At 36.9% G+C, this 21,067-nt stretch overlaps 1 protein-coding gene across 2 annotated transcripts; it reads left to right on the forward strand.

The window, feature by feature from the left end:
- The first annotated feature begins 35 nt into the window (after window positions 1-35).
- Window positions 36-20,615, forward strand: Nudt21 (nudix hydrolase 21). 2 transcript variants are annotated; one of them, XM_020185598.2, is made up of 7 exons: window positions 36-166; window positions 3,039-3,239; window positions 4,041-4,104; window positions 12,290-12,379; window positions 14,449-14,524; window positions 15,368-15,482; window positions 16,973-20,615. In XM_020185598.2, exons 1-7 carry the CDS (start codon window positions 51-53, stop codon window positions 16,992-16,994), a joined length of 684 nt encoding a protein of 227 aa, XP_020041187.1. In that variant the 5' UTR covers window positions 36-50; the 3' UTR covers window positions 16,995-20,615. The 2 variants fall into 2 exon arrangements, with proteins under 2 accessions (XP_020041187.1, XP_073912079.1); XM_074055978.1 differs by having other exon boundaries at window positions 15,380-15,482.
- Window positions 20,616-21,067: the final 452 nt, after the last annotated feature.

Raw genomic sequence — 21,067 nt, forward strand, 5'->3', positions numbered from 1 at the left:
TCCCCCTTTCCGTTGCTTTCTGTTCTCCTCCCGTGCTGAAACTCGCCAGCATGTCTGTGGTACCGCCCAATCGCTCGCAGACGGGCTGGCCCCGTGGGGTCAACCAGTTCGGCAACAAGTACATCCAGCAGACCAAGCCCCTCACCCTGGAGCGCACCATCAACCTGTAAGTGCCGGGCGGCATTCGCGGGCATCCTTCAGCTGGAGGGAGAGAGCTCCTACAGGCAGCTCATTCCCGCGCGTTCCTGACGCGTCGGCGGGCTCCCCGCCTCCCCACGGCGCCGACGCTTCTCTCGCTCAGAGAGGCCTCTTCCTCCGATCTTCCGTCCAAGGGCGGAGATTCCCCACTTAAGAAGTTTACTTTTTTGTTCCCTTTCTCCTGTATTCAGTCATTATGGGTAAAACCCAAGTTTGCTTTGAATTCATCCTTTGCCCCCCTTTCCAGAGATAACCAACTTCAAAAATGTGCTTTTTACTCCAACGGTCCGGTGTTTATGCTTTCACAGCACGTGTACGGTGTTTGCTTTGTGTGTTTTTATTGGTAACGGATGGTACAAAGTAGTAATCATTTTTTGCAGTTTTCTCTAATACAGCAAGCTTTTGAGATCTACCTGTGATGCACAGGCCTACTTTTTTTTTTTTTTAAGGTTTGTACAGTATTACACCTAACGAATACTCATTTTAATCATCTGCTCGGATCTGCTCCGCGCATTCACCTGTTCTGTCTCCCTTAGCGACCGCATCTCAGGCACCCAGTAGGTATGGACGCTGTTGGTGGTAGGCTTTTAGACAGTGGAAGGAGCCGGAATGTTGCCCCAGAGAACACATTTGTGGGCGGTATTTTATTTTCAACACACCTTTCTCTTGAAGTAGGCCATTGCATTTCGAGGTCACTCTCAAGTAATTGGTGTGTGGGATGTGTCTAGCTGATCAAATTGTCAATATGCTTCTTTGGACGTTTGTGAGAGAATTTTTGAGACAGCATGGTGCTGTCCCTGATGGAGGACATTTACGTGTTTTAAAAGTATAAGAATTTGCTGATAGTGGTGTTAAAAACACTTTAGGTGTTTCGCTGTTTTATACTCAAATAAATGATCCCCTCCCCCCCCCAAAAAGACTTGAAATTGAAAAGATGTTTATTGTTTTTGGAAAAACAGATACTGCCTTGGAACTTTAGATAATGTGAAATTTGTAAAATTTGGAATTAGTGTCTATTAACCTTTGTATCTATTAAGTTAACAATGTAGTAGCATTTTAATTTCCTATTACATTGTTAAAAACCCTCATAAAAGTCCCAATAAAAGGCAAATTAAAAAAAAAAGCGTGAAAGGGCTAGGAAAGAGTTCTTGCCTAGTATAGTGTGTGCAAGGCCCTGGATTCATCCCCAGCCCTTCAAATAAATGAATGAATAAACGAATGAATGAATAAATAAGTGAAGGCACAATTTTTGGGTTTAATGATCTGAACTACAATCCATAGGTTTAAATTTTTCTTTGATTATTGGATCAGTTTGCACCAGATCATTATACAGAATTAGCAAAGTGGTTGTGCTTGCAGCAAAGTGTTTTAATCTTTGCTCCATCAAAGTTATGGGTTGATTTACAGTACTTTTCCTCTCCTATATAAATACAGTATTCAGTGTGGTGAACTTCACCTGGGTGAGTAATGATCTATTAAATTGAAAACATTCACTCTCAGTATGTTTTCATTTAGATGATATTGCATGCACCAGGTAGTGTGTGCATAAAGCTAGGAATACAGTGGTGAGGAAATAAGAGGTAGACCTTGCTTTATGATGCTCACTGGATAAGAATAAAGTATCTGTCTGGGCTGGGCTGGCACTCTGATTTCACAGCTGAAAATTTTAACATTTCATCTGATGTGGGAACTGGCTCTTGGAGATAAAAATGTGTTGTGGCTGTCCTTACTTCTTTCTTGAACTTAGGACGTAGGAGTGAAATAACTTCCTGCTAACAGTGATGGCTTTGGATCTACTGGAGAAGTTCTTTATAAAATCAAGGAGTCTGGAGAATGACATATTTCCATTATATTAGGGCTGTTTCATTTATGCCTAGAATTTGGTTTCTGAAATTGGGATTTTCTTTTTAGCAACCTTGGTTTATCTTTTCAGGAACAACTGAATGGGTTAGTTATATAGTTGACTGTTAATGTCAAGGACTTTTGATACTTTGACAGTAGCCGTATGTGGCTAAAACTTTCTCACTGAAAGGCTTATAATCAAGGTTTATAAATTATGTGTGATGAAATATAAATATAGGATTTTAAACTATCTTTTAGGAAAAACTTGGTCTTTATTAGGCAAGATGAAATTTGTCTTTGGCACTATAAGCCATATTTTGATTTCTTGATAATGGGAGAGAGGATAGTCAACTTAAATATGGATAGAAGATTCAAATGAGAAGGGAAGAATAAGGGTACTGAATAGAATAAATGTAGAAGGCTAGAAAGGCTTCTTAGTAGGTTGATAGGGGAAAGAAAACACAAAAAAGTTGATCTGAGAAAGAAAGGGTTGTGCTAGGAAAATTTGAGGATAGTTGGTTGAGAGAAATAAATAATTGGAGCGATACTGATGGATAGTGGTGGCTTAGCACATAGGAAAAAAAGAGATTAGCCATTAGCACTGATAATTTAATAGAATTTCAGATTAGATTAGTTGTCAGAGGAGCCAGGTTAGTTTTTATTGGTATAGCAACCATGATTGAAAAATCAGAGGATTACCAATATTTATACATAACCATTCCTGTAAGCACTTAAGGATCTTAGGCTCTGTTATCAATGCTTCAAAGTTCATTTATGGGGTAGTCACTTGATCTCTTGGAGCTTTGACTTGAAGAGATCCAGAGAACAAGATTCTTACCTCTGCCATCTGATGAGCTAGTTGTGTAATTTTGGACAAATAATATCTTTGAGCACAATAGATACACTTTTGACTATGGTTTCTTTATGTGTGATTGGTGTCTGTTGTGATAAATATGTTGACCAGTTCTCATGCTAAGATGTTTGTCTTTGGATCACAGGTATCCTCTTACCAATTATACTTTTGGTACAAAAGAGCCCCTCTATGAGAAGGACAGCTCTGTTGCAGCCAGATTTCAGCGCATGAGGGAGGAATTTGATAAAATTGGAATGAGGAGGACTGTAGAAGGGGTTCTGATTGTACATGAGCATCGACTACCCCATGTTTTACTGCTACAGTTGGGAACAACTTTCTTCAAATTGTAAGTGTTGTTGAAAATTAACAGCAAGACACAAGTTTAGTTGGATGATTGTCTTATGCAACTTTGGAATACAATTTTAGCCCTTAGCCATTTCAACAAATACTGCTAGTAATGTTATCTTTGTGGAAAAAATATAATTTTCTTCCAGTGCAGTGTGCATTTACTTTCATAACTAGAACTCTGCATGTTTCTGTATATTGTTCATGTTAATGAAATAGATCAATGTAAGCCCAGTTTCAAGCTGTCTGTGTTGCATTAAGAATAATTGATACTTTGTCTTTCTTAGGATGCTGTTTCCTATTCTAGTTTAATATTTTAATTATTTGAGTTCATAACCCTTTAAATATATTTTTGATACACACTATTTGATCAAATTATGCCAAAAAGAAAGGTCTCAAAAACTTAGATTGACATTCTTGAAAAATGTCCTATTTGTTAGACCTAAAGAATGTGTTCTATTGCTCTGTAAGAATGTTCAGATTCCATTATCACCAGGTAGCTTCCAGAGAGGAGATTGGGATGGATTGCTGGCCAGTAATTATGTTATTGTTTATGTTATGTTACATATTTTGTTTTTCGGTGTAAAACTAGGACTGTATACTGTTAGTGTTGTGAGTTAACATTATCAATTCCTCTTTCCAGCATATTCTTTCCCCTGCTATTGGAATTTGCTTTGATTGCCTTATGTGACATTGAAATATGTTTTGCTTAGTTCCTTGATAGAAATAACTATTATTGTATTCTACGTGTTTTCCTCAAACTGTATTAAGTTGAAAGCTGAAATTCTTAACCTTTATACAGACCTGGTGGTGAACTTAACCCAGGAGAAGATGAAGTTGAAGGACTAAAACGCTTAATGACAGAGGTATTTTTCTATTCAACCACTTTGATAGTGTCCACCTGAATACCATCACTTATAAATAACTAGGTCTTGTTTTGTGAAAAAGATAAGTTTGAGTATTTAGTTTTCAGTACGTACAACTTAAATTCAAATGTTGCTATGATTATTTTCTACAAATTGAACTTACATTTAATTTATCTGAACATTTAAAAAATTGATAAGTTGATATAATAATCATGATACATTAAAAACATGCATTTATTGAGCACTTACTTTGTTAGACTCTGTTCTAAGTACATTAAGTGCAATAACTTTAGGGGTTTTTTTTGTTTTGTTTTGTTTTGGTGGCACTGGGGTTTGAACTTAATTTCATACTTGCTAGGCAGGTACTCTACCACTTGAGCCATGCCCCCAGCCCTTTTTTGCTTTAGTTATTTTTTGGGTAGGGTTTCACATTTTTCCCCAGGGCTGGCCTCTCTAGTAGCTGGGATTATAGAAATGAGCCTTTTAGATTTTTAACACCCCCCCCACCCACACACTTTTTTTTTTTTTGGCTGTACTGGGTTTTGAACTCAGGGCCTCATGCTTATTAGGCAGGCACTCTTATCACTTGAGCCACTCCACCAGCATCCCCTTGCCCAAATTTTAACTGTCATTCTGACGTCTGCCTCTGAAGATTTGGAGCCAGATGCATACGTATTGGAGGCTTTTGAGATTGTAGACTGTTTTTGTTATTAAATGTTTTTCTTTTCTTAGCATGCAGTCTCCCTGGCTGCCCCCTTAATTATGAAATTAATATACTCTGCAAAACCTTGGCACACAAAAAAGCAAAGGCAAAACAAAACTAAAAATGACCTGTAATTCTACTATTATTGACTTACTGGTTTTTTGGTTTAAGAGAAGTTCTCCCTGTGAGCTCAACCTGTACTTGAACTTGTGATTCTCCCTGTTTCTTGAGTACTAAGAGTCAGGCATGTACTACCATACCTGGTTTCTAGTACTTTTTAAAGGGCATTATAATTCTTAAATATGCTGTGTTTGTACTTCACTTAAATATGGTAGATTGAACTTACTCCTTCACCTCTGCTTTTTCTGAAAACTCCACCAAAAAAGCAGAAAGTATCTTTAAAAAAGATATGAATCTGGTAGGATTGAAAAAGCACAAAATGAGACCAATAGCATGAAAAAAAATTGGAAGTGGGGGGCGGCGCTAGAAAGCAGTTGGGAAAATCGTAACTGACTTAGCAGAAACCTCAGCCCAGAAGGAGGGCAGTCCAGAATCCAGCACTGAAGAACACCCGAAAGGCTGAGGAATTGAGGGTGTGAGGTGCCTGGGAAGTAGGCACATGCATTAGCTGGAAACTGGATTGGTAAAAAGTCTATGTAGTATGTGTTTACATACCTAGGTTGTCTTTCCCATTCTGTACAGTAGGCAAAGACTGATTCAACCTGTAGCAATTGTATCAGAGAACACTTAGCAATGAGAAGGTTTAGGAGATGGGGAGAATAAGTGAAAGTTTCTGTCTTTAATAAGAACAGTCCTAGGACTTGGGCTGAGAAGCAGAGTAGGAGCATCTAGTACAGAGCAGAACTAAACAAAAAGTCTCTTCCTGGCAGACAGAATGGTAACAGTTAGGCTTACATGCTGCAGGTAGAAGTCGGAGATTGTGCTTCTAGAGTGAGTGACCAGTCTAAGAAAAACTCCAAGTGATGCTGTCTGGATGCTGATGGTGTCTTCCTAAAGATAACATAGCCCTGTCACTCATGCATGCAGAGGTGACAGTCACCTTATTACTTCACACTCTAATATGTGCAGATAACCATCTATCACTAGCATTGTGAAGAAAGTTTTTTTTTTTTAACGTGTATGTAGTATACTTTGATCACACTCACTCTCCCATTACCCTCTTTGTCTTCCCTCCTGCTAACATGCTTCCTCTCCACAGTCTCCCTTCTATTTATAAAAGTAATGTTTTCCTTGTTTATTTATTTATTTATTGTAGTGAAGTTTATTTCTGGCTGAACAGTACTCCATTGCACCATTGTATATGGATACCACATTTTTTGGTTTTTTTTTTTGGTGGTGGTACTGTGGCTTGAATTCAGGGCTTTTGCTTGCTAGACAAGGGCTCTATCACTTGAGCCACTCTACCAGCCCCCACATTTTCTTTATTAATTTATCTGTTGATGGACACTTAGACTGTTTCCATAACTTGGCTATTGTGAATAGTGCCCCATTAACATGGCTGTACAGGTATCTGTATTGCATGGTGTCTTTGATTCTGTTGGGTATATGTGTCCAGGAGTGGTGTGGCTGGCTCCTAAGGCAGTAATTTCTTAGTGGCTGCACTAATGTACATTCCCACCATCAATGTATAAGGATTCTTTTTTCCTTGCATCCTCTTCGGTATTTGTTGTTGGTTTTCTTGATGACAGCCATTCTGACTGGAATGAGTTGGCATCTCAGTGCCATTTCGATTTGTATTTCCTGGATGACTAAAGATAATGAACATTTTTTTCATGTTTTTTTAGCCATTTGTGCTACTTTTGAGATTTGTGTGTTCAGTTCATTTGCCCATCTATTGATTGGATTATTTGTTCTTTAATTTTTTGAGTAAGAGTATTTTGGATATTAATTCTTTGTCGGATGAATAGCTGGGAAAGATTTTCTCCCATTTTGTAGACTGTCTCTTCACTTGCCTTGCTGTGAAGAAGCTTTTGACCTTGCTATCACTTCCTGAGCTAATGGAGACCTATTCAGAAAGTCATTGCTCGTGCCTATATCTTGAACTGTTTTTCCCTAGTAATTTCAAAGTTTCAGTTCTTACATTAAGGTCTTTGATCCATTTTGAATTGATTTTTGTGCAGGGTAAGAAATAGAGATCTAGTTTCAGTCTTTTATATGATACTCAGTTTTCCCAGCACCATTTGTTGAAGAAGAGACTGTCTTTTCTCTTATGCGCATTTTCCACACCTTTCTTGAGAATCGGGTGACAGGATGGGTTTATTTCTGGGTCCTCTCCTATATCCCATTCTTTTTTGTGTCAGTTTTTGTACCAGTACAGTACAGAGTATTGGCTCTGTAATATAATTTGAAGTCAGGTTTTGTGGTACCTCCAGCTTTTTGCTCAGGGTTGCTTTGGTTATTTGGGGTTTTTATACTTTATTTGAATTTTAGGATTTTTCTTTTTTTTTTCTATTTCTGTGAAGAATGCCATTGGGATTTTGATGGGGATTGCTTTGAATCTGTAGGTCACTTTTGGTGATAGAGCCATTTTCACGATATTAATTCTGCTGACCAATAAACATGAAAGGTCTGTCCATCTTCTAGTGTCTTTAATTTCTTTCTTCAGTTCTTCACCTCCTACATGACCTCCCCTCCCTTCCTTCCCGTCCTCTCCCCCTCCCACCCCTTCCCCCCTCCCTTTTTTTGATATTATTCTAAGTAGGATTGTTTTCCTATTTCTTCCTCACATGTTATTGGTATATAGAAAAGCTACTGGCTTCTGTATGTTGATTTTTGTATCCTGCTACTTTGCTGAAAATATGTGTCAGATCTGAGAGTTTCCTGATGGAGTCTTTAGGAGGACTTGGGTGGGTATTGGAGTTTGAACTCTCAGGGCCTTGTGTTTGCTAGATAAGCTCTCTACCACTTGAGCCTTGCCACCAGCTCTTTTAGTATTAGTTACTTTTTGAATAGGGTCTTGCTTTCATGTGTGAGCTGGCCTGGACTGCAGTCCTCCTTTATTTATATTTCTCATGGAGCTGGAATGACAGCATAGGCCACCACATCTAGCTTTTTACTGGTTGAGATGGGGTTTCACAAACTTTTTGCTGGGGCTTGCCTTGAACTGCAATTCTCCCAATCTTCATTTCCTCAGTAGCTAGGATTACAGGCATGAGCTACTGTACCCAGCTTTTAGGGGTCTTTTAAGTACAGGATTATATTCGTCTGCATGTAAAGATAATTTGATTTCTTTCTTTCCTGTTTTTCTTTTTTCTTGCCTATAGATTTGGCTAAGCGCATTGAGTAAGAATAGAGAGAGTGGACACCCTTGTCTTATTCATGCTTTGTTTCCTAAAATGCTTTCACTTTTTTCCCATTTAGTATAATGTTGGCTATTGGCCTGTCCTGTATAGCCTTAATTACATTGAAGTATAATCCTTCTGTTTTTAGTTCCTTCAGGGCTTTTACCATGAAGGAATGTTGAATTTTGTCAAAGGCTTTTTCTTCATCTCTTGAGATGGTCTTGTGATTTTTTTGGAGGTGTGGGGAGGTCCTGGGGTTTGAACTCAGGGCCTCATGCTTGCTGTGCAGGTGTTTTACCACTTGAGCCATGCCTCCAGCAGTGATTTTTGTTCTTGATCATATTTATGTGCTATTTCAGTGTTTTTCGATCTGTGTATATTGAACTATACTTGCATCCCTGGAATGAAACCAAAGTATGATATATGATCTTTTTACTGTGTGGCTGAGGTCAGTTTGCAAGTGTTTTATAGATGACTTCTTTAATATTCGCCAGGGATATTGGGCAGTGTTCTTACTTAGTTTTGGTATTGGAGTAATGTTGGTTGCATAGAATGAATTTGGAAGCATCTCTTCCATTTTTGTTTTATAAAATAGTTTGAGGAGCATTGGTCTTACTCTTTAAAGGTCTGGTAGAATTCAGCAATTTCGACAGTCCTGAGCTTTTCTTTGTTGGGAGATTCTTTGTTATTGCTTCAATCTTATGCAGGTTATAGATCTGTTTACATTGCTTATATCTTCTTGATTTAACCTTTTCAAAGAACCACCTCTTTGTTTTATTCATTTAGTTTCCATCATTTCCTTAGCTTCCACCCTGATACTTATTTTTTCTACTAATTTTGGGTTTGGCTTGTTCTTGTTTTTCTAAGGCCTTGAGGTGTATCATTAGGTTATTTCTTTAAAAGTTACCTGATTTTTAAATTTTTTAACTCACCATGATAAACTTCCTTCTTAGAACTGCCTTTGCTTATCCCAAAGATTTTGGTCAGTTGTGGGACTTGGTTTGTTTGTTTTGGCAGCACAGGGCCTCACAATTGCTAGATAGGCACTAGCCTTCTTTTGTGATTTTTTTTTTTTTTTTTTTTTTTTGTCCAAGATAGGGTCATGCAAACTGTTTGCCTGGGGCTGGCGTTAAACTGTGATCCTCCTGATCTCTCCCTCCTGAGTAGCTAGGATTTACAGGTGTGAGCCATTTTGTTTGTTTTGAGACAGGGTCTAGATATATACCTCAGGCTTGTCTCAAATTCTGGGTCCTCCTACCTGTGCATCCTGAGTACTGGCATTACAGGTTTGAACCACCATGCCTGACTTTAGTTGTAGATTGATTTTCATTTGATTCTAGGAATTTTTAAATTTCCTTCCTGATTTCTGCAGTGACACATTGCTCATCCAAAAGTATATTGTTCGGACTCTGTGCATTTGTATAGTTTCTGTAGCTTTTCTTGGTAGCGATTTCTAATTTTATTCCCTTATGCTTTGATAAGATATAAGAAATGATTTCAGTTTTTGTGCATTAAGACTTGCTCCATGGCTTGAAATGTGATCTATTTTAGAGAAAGTTCCATGATCCTCAGAGGAAAATGGGTATTCCACAGCAATTGAGTGGAGTATTCTGTGGAAATCTGTTAAATTCATTTAATCTGTGTTGCAGTTTAACTCTGAAGTTTCTTTGATTTTTATCTGGATGAGCCATCTATTGATGTAAGTGGGGTACGAAGTCACCCCTATTATTACATCTGTATCTGTGTGTCCCTTTGTGTCCGATAGCATGTATTATGAAATCGGATGAATCAACATTAGGTGCATAGATATTTACAACTGTTACATTTTCTTGGTGGATTGCTCACTTTATTAACATGCTGTGACCTTTACTCTTGTGTTTAATCTTGTCTTGCAGTCCTGCTTATTTTTGGATTCCATTTGCTTGGAATATTGTTTTCCTTCCTTTCGTTTTCAGTCTATGTGTATCTTTGCCTGTGAGGTTTCTTATAGACAGTAAGCGATTGGATCTTAATTTTTAATCCATTCAGCAAATCTGCATCTTTTAATTGGAGAGTTAAGATTGTTTACGTGTAGGGTTATTATTGAGTGGAATGTACTAACTTCCCCCATTATCTTAAAATTTCCTGATTTATTGATTTAAAAATGTTACTTCTGAGGCTGGGACACAGTGACTCATGTCTGTAATCCTGTATATGTGGGAGGTGGCAATTGAGAAGATTGTGGTTTAAGGCTAGCCCTGGGCAAAAACTACAGTCTCCATCAATGGCTTGGTGGGTATTGTGGCATGCTCCTGTCATCCCAGATACACAAGAGGCATAAAGAGGATTGTAGTCCAGGCTGGCCTCTATGTAAAGCAAAACGCCATCTCAAAACCAACTAAAATCAAGGGGTGCTGGCTGTGTGGTTCAAGTGGTAGAGTACCTGTATAGCAAGCACAAGCCTCAAGTTCAAACCCCAGTCCCTTCCCCCTACAAAAAATAGTTTATTCCCTACTTCTTACTTTTTTTTTTTAACTTGTTTTCATAGTGAGATTTGTTCTTTCCTGAGTTCTTGTACTTGTTTTTATCTTTCTGCCTCTTCTGTGTGTGATACTCCTTTAAGTATCTTCTGCAGTGTTGGTTTAGTGGTCATGAATTGCTTTAGTTTTTGTTTGTCATGGAAGGTTTTTATTTCTTCTTTCATTTTTAAAGGGTAACTGCTGGATAGAGTAGTCTTGGATGGCTGTTATTTTTTTTCAGGGCTTGAAATACATCAGTCCATGCTCTCCTGACCTTTAGGGTTTCTGCTGAGAGGCCTGCTATTATTCTGAGTTTGCCTTTAGAGGTAACTCGGTGTTTCTCTTGGAACTTTCAGTATTTTTTAATTTTTTGAGGTTCTGGGCTAGCACAGCACACTGCTAGTTGAGCCATACCCACAGTCTTTTTCCTTTTAGTTTGTTTTTTGGATAGGGTTTTGCAATTTTTCCTGGGCTGGCCTCAGACTGTGATCCTCCTACCTTTGTCTTCCAAGTAGCTGGGATTACAGTTGTGTATCATCAGGCTCAACTCGTTTTTGCCACAGAGTCTTATTAACTTGCTGAGTTGGCCTTGAACCATGATCCTCCTATCTTTGCCTCCCAAGTAGTAACTGGGTCTTTCTTTGTTCTGTACTTTTGGCATTCCGATTACAATATGACATGGAAAGGTTCTTTTCTAGTCTTTTTGGTGTTCTAAATTCCTTTTGTCCATTTCTTTCCCTGGATTTGGGAAATTTTCTGCTATAACTTCATTGAGTAAATTTTCTACACTATAGTCTTGGTTCCCTCTTTTACACCACAAATTTGTAGGTTTGGTCTTGGGTGTTGTGATCATAATTCTTTTCTTTATAGCTATCTGAATGTAATTATTCCTCAGCATTTTTTCAGTCCTTGACATTCTTTTTTTCCATGTGGCCTAGTCTGTTGCGATACTTTGTATTCAGGTTTTTATTTGATTTATTGAACTTTTCATTTCCAAGATTTCACTTTGCTGAATTTCTTGACTAAGTTGAGTTTTTCATCTAACTTCATTCATCTCTTTATTTGAATTTTGTTTGAGGTCATTGATTATTTTAAAAGCTAGACTTATGAACTTTTTGGCTTTGTAGCCATTTTAATATCTTTAATTTCAGTTATTGAAGAGTTACGAAGTTTTGGCTGAGTCATGCCTTGTTTCTTTACATTTCTTTTGTTTCTAAGTTTCAGTTTGCCATCTTTTGGGAGAGATGTATCTTTGGATTTTATTTGATTTTCTTAATAAGCAGTCTGTCCCTCTCCCCCACTCCCTTTTCTCTGCAGTGCTAGGGAACAAACCCAGGACCTCACATGCCAGACAAGCACTCTACCACTGAGCTATATCCCAGCCCTCAGCAGCCTTCTCTTGAGGGTTCAATCTCCAATATCACTCATAAGAGGAAAACAAAGAGTTGTAATGCCAATGACACACTAATTTTGAATTTATAGTGTGTATTCCATATTATGGGCAGAGCGACATGAATAAAAATAAGTAAAATTATAGAGAAGGAAAGAAATCTATAAGGAAGGCACACTAACTCACCGTATGTCTGTAATAGGAGTGTTGCCAGCAATGCTGTCTTCATCAAAAGAAGGGTGTTCATGAATATGTATATGTAGTTTACTAACTGTAGCATTTCTTTTAACAGATACTGGGTCGTCAAGATGGAGTTCTGCAAGACTGGGTCATTGATGACTGCATTGGTAACTGGTGGAGACCAAATTTTGAACCTCCTCAGGTCAGTGTTCAATTGTATATGCTGGGCATTTGGGGAAGCAGACAACTGACTTAGTTCCAGTATCAACAAAAACAAAAACAAAAACAACCCAAAAAACCCAGGAACTTTTAGGCTCAAGTAGAAGAAAATTAGTGTAACCAACTTACTTTGGTCATGGCTTGTTGGATATGAGCTATAGGCATTTTTCAGCATGTGCTGTTCAAGCCACTTCTCACCTCTTTGTCTCTGTGCTACTAATGTGTCTGATTTTTTTCTTTTAACATTTTTATTAGCCTAGTAGAGGGGGATTTCAGTGTGACTTTTCCATACTTGCTGCAGTGTACCTTGTTAGGTTCACCATCATTCTCTCTCACAACAGGTTTCATTGTTCTGTTTTCATACAAGTATATAAAGTATATTGTGATTTGCTTGATATTGTAGTGGACCTCCAAAGCCTGGGGTAGTTGCCTTAATTTATTGTACCTTAGGGGTGGCTCTGGTGTTTGTAATTATGCTAACTTGAATACTGGTTAGGAGCCAGTGAGTAATACATTGGGAAATAACAGGCTTTTATAATTAGGTAAGAGTTGAATAGATGCTGTTGAGTTCTGAATTTACTACTTAGCTGAGTAATCTTGGGAAAGGTACTTGACCTTTTTTTGCAAAAGTTCCTGTGCAAAACATGTGTGATGACACTACCTCCTTCTGGCAGCCGTGGCTTTTATTCTGCTCTGTCCTTGTTATCTATTTTCAGCATTTAAAAATGTCTCTGCCCTCACATATGACTCCAGAAGCAAAGTAGATTTCTGAATGTATTTGGGGAGATATAGGAAAGGTTGTTTTTTTTTTTTTCGTTTTTGTTTTATTATTCATATGTGCATACAAGGCTTGGTTCATTTCTCCCCCCTGCCCCCACCCCCTCCCTTACCACCCACTCCGCCCCCTCCCTCTCCCCCCCCTCAATACCCAGCAGAAACTATTTTGCCCTTATTTCTAATTTTGTTGTAGAGAGAGTATAAGCAATAATAGGAAGGAACAAGGGTTTTTGCTGGTTGAGATAAGGATAGCTATACAGGGCATTGACTCACATTGATTTCCTGTGCATGTGTGTTACCTTCTAGGTGAATACTTCTTAATCTAACCTTTTCTCTAGTTCCTGGTCCCCTTTTCCTATTGGCCTCAGTTGCTTTAAGGTATCTGCTTTAGTTTCTCTGCGTTAAGGGCAACAAATGCTAGCTAGTTTTTTAGATGTCTTACCTATCCTCACCCCTCCCTTGTGTGCTCTCGCTTTTATCATGTGCTCATAGTCCAATAGGAAAGGTTTTTATAACATACACGGCAGGGGAAAAAAACAGAAAAATCTTTACCAGATTTTTTTGTTGTTCTCTGTGTCAAAATTATTCATGCTTGAGTAGCTGTTTTCCTATCTAACTTTCTTCATCCTTTTTAATTCTCATATATATATTTTACCAAGCAGTTAGACTGACAGCTGGCAGAACTCTACTTAGCTATCATTTGGAGTTCCTAAAGCATTTGCGGGGGAGGGGAGGTGTAAGGGAAGAAGCAAAGAGCATGTTGTCAAATATCCCAAACTATACTTAAACTTTTACTGTAGTAAACATGTTCACATCAGGATTCTAGAGCATTTAACTTAGTAATAATATTTTAAAACAGCAATTTTTATTATAAACACTAATTAGAATCAAACTTTACTGTTATAAATCTCTCAAGTCCAATACCTATAAGTTGTCTTGAATGATTGAACTACTGCTACTACTACTTGTTATTTTGTATGGATGAAAGCACTGATTTGCTAGTACCTTTGTGAGACACTCAGTCCTGATCAGGGGAAACTAAAAAGTAATATACTGCTAGCAGTTTATACTATATTGGGGAGTAAACATGTAAAGAAATAAACGAAGCCATGGGGTAATGTTACAGTAAAATCATGTTCAGGATATGAAGAACAGCTTCAGAAGGGTTCATAATTGAGCTTTGTGTGTCTGAAATGGGGAAGTTGATAATAAAGGAGTGGAGTTGTAAAAAATGGTGACTTTGAAAACTGCAAATTATTCTCATTGTTATTTTAGTATCCATATATTCCTGCACATATTACAAAACCTAAGGAACATAAGAAGTTGTTTTTGGTTCAGCTTCAAGAGAAAGGTAAGTTATTTTTGAAAATTTTTTATATTTGAAGGTACTTGAGTTTGAACTCATGCTTGCTAGGTAGGCAGTCTGCCTCTTGAGCCACTCTACCAGCTTCCAGTTATTTTATTTTGAAGATAGCCATCTAAAACCTTTTGTAGAGTACTTTCAAGACTACCTTTGTTTGTGTTTCCTCTACGTTCCTTGAAGATTTCAGATTTATTGTAAAACAAAAAGTACATGTATATGCAGAATTACCTATTTCTCTTATTTGTGCCAGTCATGGGGTGGGTGGAGTAAATTTAACTAGAGTCTAAAATACCAGATGATAGGTTTTGTTTTTTTTTTTTTTTTTTTTAAGACAGGGTCCTGCTGTGTAGCCCAGGGTGGCCTCAAATTTATAATCCTCTTACCTCAGTCTCCTGAATGGTGAATGTTTGCCATCATGCATTATGACATTTTTAGTAATCGTTTAGCTGCGGGTATCACATTGTGATAAACTAGTGAAAACCTCAAGAGATTCTTTAAAAAAACTTGAGACCTGTTTTAGTAAGTAATTATTTCATTTCTTATAATGGAGTTTGTAATGGAATTCAAAATAAGTTAGAAACCCACAGCTATTCTTTTCTTTTTCCCAGAGCCAGCACTTAGAAAGGTGCTCTTGTGTGCTAATGAAATGTATCTCTTGAGAGTATCAGTTACTTCTAGTTTAGAAGACACACCCAAAATATATTAATGAGAATTATCTTTTACCTTAAGAGTTTTTCTCAAATATAAAATTCTTAGTAAATTAAAAGTGAATTGGAAGCAGTAATTATATGAGAAGTTATACAAAATGAATACTGTTTTGTTCATTTTTAGCTTTGTTTGCAGTTCCTAAAAATTACAAGCTGGTAGCTGCACCACTGTTTGAATTGTATGACAATGCACCAGGATATGGACCCATCATTTCTAGTCTCCCTCAGCTGTTGAGCAGGTATGAAAAGTTGAACATTTTGTGATTAATCCATATAAATCGTCAAGTTTTAAATATTCATAGTTTAGTTACTTGAGAATAATTTCATAAAGTTTTTGTTTAAGGAGACTTAAGGTGAGAGATAGATTTTTACATCACATGCAACCCATAGGTAAAATAGGGCTAAACATGTCCCAGACTCTTAAATTGTAGCATGATGTTCTGATATTTATGTAACTCCTCTTCTCCAGATCTGATATTCTCCGCAGTTAAGTTTCTAGTCTTTATTCAAAGGACGGTTTTACAATAGTCCATGGTATAGAAATATGAGAATATGCAGATTTTAATCTTTTGCTGTAATGTGTTCTCTTTCCTTTTAGAAACTTAACCATGTTTAGGCCTAAATTGGGGGATGTGGAGTTAGATCCTAGTTTTTTACATTGGAGTAAAAAACTTTACATTGAGTTTTTAGGCAGATTGAGTTATGAGAAATGATATTTTATTTATTTCCTTCCTCTGTCCTTTCCTCCCTCTCTCAGGGCCTTGTGCTTGCTGGATAAGTGCTCTACCACTTGCGCCACACATCCTCAGTCCAAGAAATGCTTTTTTTTTTTTAAAGTTGGCTCACTCTGGTTGAGGTCCTCAGGGGCAGCCGTTGATTAAGAATTACAGAATTCTGTGGTGGTTAAGAATGGAAGTGTGGTTCAAGCGGTACAGTACATGCCTAGCAAGTATGAAGTCCTGAGTTGTGATACCCTAGTATCACAAAAAGAACCATAACCAATGAAACAAAAAAACTTAGCAAACACATAATGAGTAGAACATCCACCATTGCTACACTTACTTAAAAAAAAATAGAATGTAGATTTTGCAGTCAGTGTTTGGATTTGAATTCTATCTTTAATATTTGTTAGTAATATGACTTGGACAAGCTTATACCTGTTTGTTTCTTCATCTGCAAATGGGGATGGTAGTCCCTTTGTAGGATGATTGTGGGGACCAAGTTTAAATAACATATAAAAAGTGCTTAGAACAGTGCCCACGTGCCTGCCAAGTAATAAACGCTAGTTTAAAACAATCCTAGTAGTGTTTTTAATCTTCTGTGAAAGCTTGGTGAGAGTGTAATTGGCCTTTCTATTTGGTCAATAATCAAATTTTATCATTTGTTCCTCTACTTTGGCCTCTTAATAGATTACAAATTGAAGTATGGCATTGTGGGGGGAAGTCATGTTCATTTTGTTTAAACTTTTGTCAGGTGCTGGAAGTATGAAGATACTTACTAGTGAATAATTAGTTAAATTTACTCTCTTAATGTTTTTTGTTATAAATATTAAGCAACACTTAATGTGTATAAGGTATGGCTAGCAAGGGAAAACTTTCTTGGTATAGAAAGTGCTAACTAAACATGTCACGAGAAGATAGAAATGTCCAGATAAACTTCCTTCATCTAAGGTGGAAACTCTGTAACTAATACTGATTTTAATAAAGGTATTGTTCTTTTTAAAATTCAGGTTCAATTTTATATATAACTGAATTCCTGCACAGAGGAGAAGTTAAAGAAGCCGTCTCTGTGAGCACAGCTATACAGTGTGGAAGAATAAATGTGGTAGAAGTTTTTTTGGTTTTATCTCTTTCCCAATCCCTAAATTGCCACCTATTTCCTATGGTTTGAATAGTAAAGTTAATATGAACAACTAGATAGTGAGATAGTGGTGTAAACAAATGTGATAGTGTTTATTAACTTTTGGTTCTACTTACACTTTTTTGTACAACATTAAAGAAAGTAAACTTCTTTCTATTTGTATTTTTTTTTAAATTTCTCATTAAACTTTGAAAAATCTTACAGTTGAGGATCATTTTTGTTTCCCCTTTAGGCTGCTGAATGTTTGGACACAATGGTAGATTAGGTCAGTCTAGTTTAGGGGACCCTTGCTTCAATTCTTGGGCATATGCTCCAAGATTGTTGCAGATCTTTGTGAGGAGGATTACTTTTGGGAACTAGATTTATGTGATTGAGTTCAAGGTGCAAATCCTGTATCCAACTTTACACTCTAGTGAATTCTATTATAGAGAACTCCTAGTAATTAACTGATCAATATGTTTTATAGTCATAAAGATCTTAGTTCATAAACACAGATCTTAAACTCTGAAACCATTCGAGTTGGCTGGGTCATTACTCATGGAAATTGGTATTAAAAGAGCTCCATTAGGGTTTTTTTTCTTCGTGTAATGGGAGTTTTATTTATGATGTTGTGAAATTGTGTCTTAGTTATTCTTAGAGCCATGGGGGGGAACTATTAGGTTTTGAACTCTTAGATTATAGTTATCTCAATTAACTTGAGGTTATATCCATAGAGATGAAAACTTGGTTATAGCAAGTGACAAAGCCTTTCAAAAATATTTTGGAATAATCTGAATCAACTGAACTCTTGGGACACAGCAGGGCACAGATTTTACCTGTCTTAAGAATACCAAATTTGACAAAAAGAAAAACTTTTAGGAAGATTGCCAATTAGGATCAAATTACAGGAAGTATAAAGAAGTTTAGGACAAAGGACTTTGTGTCATTACTTAATGTCAGAGTATTTTGTGTATGCTTTATTACAGACTTGTTGACTGTAGGCTTAATGTAAAGGAAATCTTGCAAGATGTAGATTGGTAAGTTTTTACTAGATAGGCAGAAATGAATTTTTATTTTTTTTATTTTTTGAGTTAGGGTCTGAGAAGCCCTGGCTGACCTTGAACTCAAAATCCTTCTACTTCAGCCTCCCGTGTGCTGAGATTACAGGTGTGTACCACCATGCCTGGCTCAGAAATGAACTTTTAATGAGTTCTTAATATTTTTTATGGTACTCATCACAAGATTAGTTTCTGAATATTGAATAATGTCAAAGGTAGGTCTTATATTGTTCTCTATTTAGGCTTGAGAAAATCAGGCAAGAGTGACTGAGGAATTAAAAACCAAGTCCAGCCTTTACATGGTTGTAAAGTAGTGACTGTAACTGTGCCCATGTCATGAGCATCAGTCTTCATAACCAAGGATGATAACTGATTTTCTTTGAGAAAGCCACTAGTTCTGTGGCTAGTCCTCTTCTCTCAAGGGCCACCAGTCTTGCCCCTCTGGTTTACACTTACGGTATTTCTAATTTAGTATAGTTTTACTCATTAGAGTCCAGCTAATCATTCAGATTAGGGAAGGCAGAGAAGGATATGGGTTGATTGAGCTCATCTACCATGATTGCTTTGGCATCTCAGTGAAAAACTCCAGTGACCACATTTCAGATGTCAGCCCTTGTTATTCTGGGAAGGTGGTGAAAGGTAGACCTTTTCTGGTTGTGATTTATAGAGTACTGTCAGTAAGAAGTGTTTAAGTGAAGAGACATCTGATTCAAGGCCACTCTTGTCCTTTGTAATTTAAACTTTAACCTAGAAAATTCTGTCTTGGTCACTTCTTTCCAATGTAAGTGAGTAAGTCATCTATATGCTGGGGCCCAGGGAGCAAAATCTTTGATTTAGGTGGCTCTTACTAAGCTTGGGATGTAATAGGTCTGGCTTTGAATGTAAAATTCGAATCACACAAATACAAAGTTTTAAAACTCTTTGGCCAAGTATAATTAGATCCTACTTTCTATTTTGAGTTTGCTCCTATGAGTATTAGAAGAGAGTACAGGGTACTGTTTGACATTAGATCTTTTGGTATATAACTTCTTAACCCATTTCTTCAGGAGCTGAGTCTTAAATTGTGCATTCCAATGATGTATATATTAAATACTGTAGAGTTTTAAAATAAACTCTTGATTAACAGACATTATTGAGTACCTACTATATTCCAGGTGTGTGTACAAATGGAAGCTCTCTTTTGCATTGTACAACCACGGTGTATGTAGTCATATTTTCCCTGAGAAATCCTAGCACTGCATGTTCTATATAAAACTACTAAATGACACTAGGAAATGTTTAATAGAATAGTGGAAAATTTTTAAAAGTTTTACTCAGTTGTTTGAAGTCATATTTAGGATTGACTTATATCCCTTTGAAGATAAGTAAAGTTTTTTTTCCTAAGTGATGGAAACCATTGTGATTTTTGTAAAAAGCAGGTAATATTTTAAGTGGCATTATGATAATTCTTTACATGAATGTGTACCACTAACAGCATATCTGGAAGAGAATTTTTTTTTTCATCATTGTCATACCTTGCAACTAGCATTTACTTAGGATATTTCAAAGTTCCATTAAATTAGCATTGCATTTGGACAAATTATAATCAAATTAGCAGATCTGTTTTTTTCTGTGTTTAATTACAAATGAGAGCTAGAGGTCTGGCAGATTCATTAAGCCAGCAATAATCAGTTTAGCATTCTTAATGACTTTATTTTTAAAAGTTCCTTCTCAGTCACTTGAGATGAAATGCTGCTGTAAGGTAGCTTTTACTTATTTGAGTTCCTAAACTTAATGTTTTTGCCAGTTCATAGGGTTTGGAACAGTATGTGGATCGCTAAGGTGCTTCAGACACTTACTGCAAAGAAGGCTTATTTGACTTCTAGAATATAAGATGTGATCTTCCCATATTCCACTTGTTTGTCATCAAACAAGTTATTCAGGTTAAACTGGACTCTGCTTTTGTTGTTTAAATATGAGAAACAGTACTGCAATTTGACTTGAGGCATAAATGTATCTTAATACTGCTATTTATTAAGCCTGTTTTGAGAAAAACTTACTAAAATCTGGGTAAGTCTAGATTAAGCCAGTTTAGGTATATTTTGTATTTTAGTGAGGAATTTGGAGATAAGTTGGGAAAATATGTTGATTATGCATTGTTCTACATAAGATCAATGTATTTCAGAACTAACTTTGGCCAGGGTTTAACAGCTCACTGGTAGAGTGCTTACCTAGAATGCCTAAGGCCCTGGGTTCCATCCCAGCACCGCAGAATAGCAAAAAACAAACTTTTGGTTACTGTGTTCACATGTTGTAGTGTACAAGCCCCAAATAGTTTGGCTTTGAGAACTCTTTGGTATTGTTTATAGGAAATGTAAAAAAGAAACTGTTTGAAGTTTTGGTTATATTTTTGTATTTGTAAAGCAAGAGTTTGATTAAAAAAGGTCACTGTTTTTTTATTTTATTGTCATTTCAATAAAAATATTTAAAACAGAATGACTCTTTGATTGTTTTGGATAGTCCTTCCTGCGTGTGGGGTTGCTGATCATGGTGTGTCAGTAGTAACCTTGGAGGGTTCTTTTTCAGTGTCAGTGGCTGAGGACCGGATGGCCTGGGCTGTTGATTCTCTTTTCCCCTTCCTGCCCTATTGTGCCTTATGTTCTTAGAGGATTTGGTTTCCTGCAGTTGAAGAGGTCACTGGATTTGGAGCCTGAGGACTGGGATTTGGAAGTTGGAACAGAGATGAGTTATTAACTGCATGTCTTTCATGTCATCGAGGGCTCTGCTCATCTGCAGAAAATGTTGACTCCTTTCATGTTTTTCTCAAACTTGCCTGGAATTTCTGTGACATATCATGCTTGCTGCTTATGTAGTTTGTGTAATTAATTCAGTGTCTTAGATAGGAACAGTTTACCTAAAATATGGGATTATGTGTATGTATGATAAAA

This window comes from Castor canadensis, chromosome 15, assembly GCF_047511655.1.
Source record: "Castor canadensis chromosome 15, mCasCan1.hap1v2, whole genome shotgun sequence".
NCBI lineage: Eukaryota > Metazoa > Chordata > Mammalia > Rodentia > Castoridae > Castor > Castor canadensis.

Coding starts and splice junctions, on each gene's coding strand:
- Nudt21 (XM_020185598.2), top strand. CDS start 51: ATGTCTGTGGTACCGCCCAATCGCTCGCAGACGGGCTGGCCCCGTGGG. Junction 3,240..4,040: donor GGAACAACTTTCTTCAAATT/GTAAGTGTTGTT, acceptor ACCTTTATACAG/ACCTGGTGGTGAACTTAACC. Junction 14,525..15,367: donor GGTTCAGCTTCAAGAGAAAG/GTAAGTTATTTT, acceptor GTTCATTTTTAG/CTTTGTTTGCAGTTCCTAAA.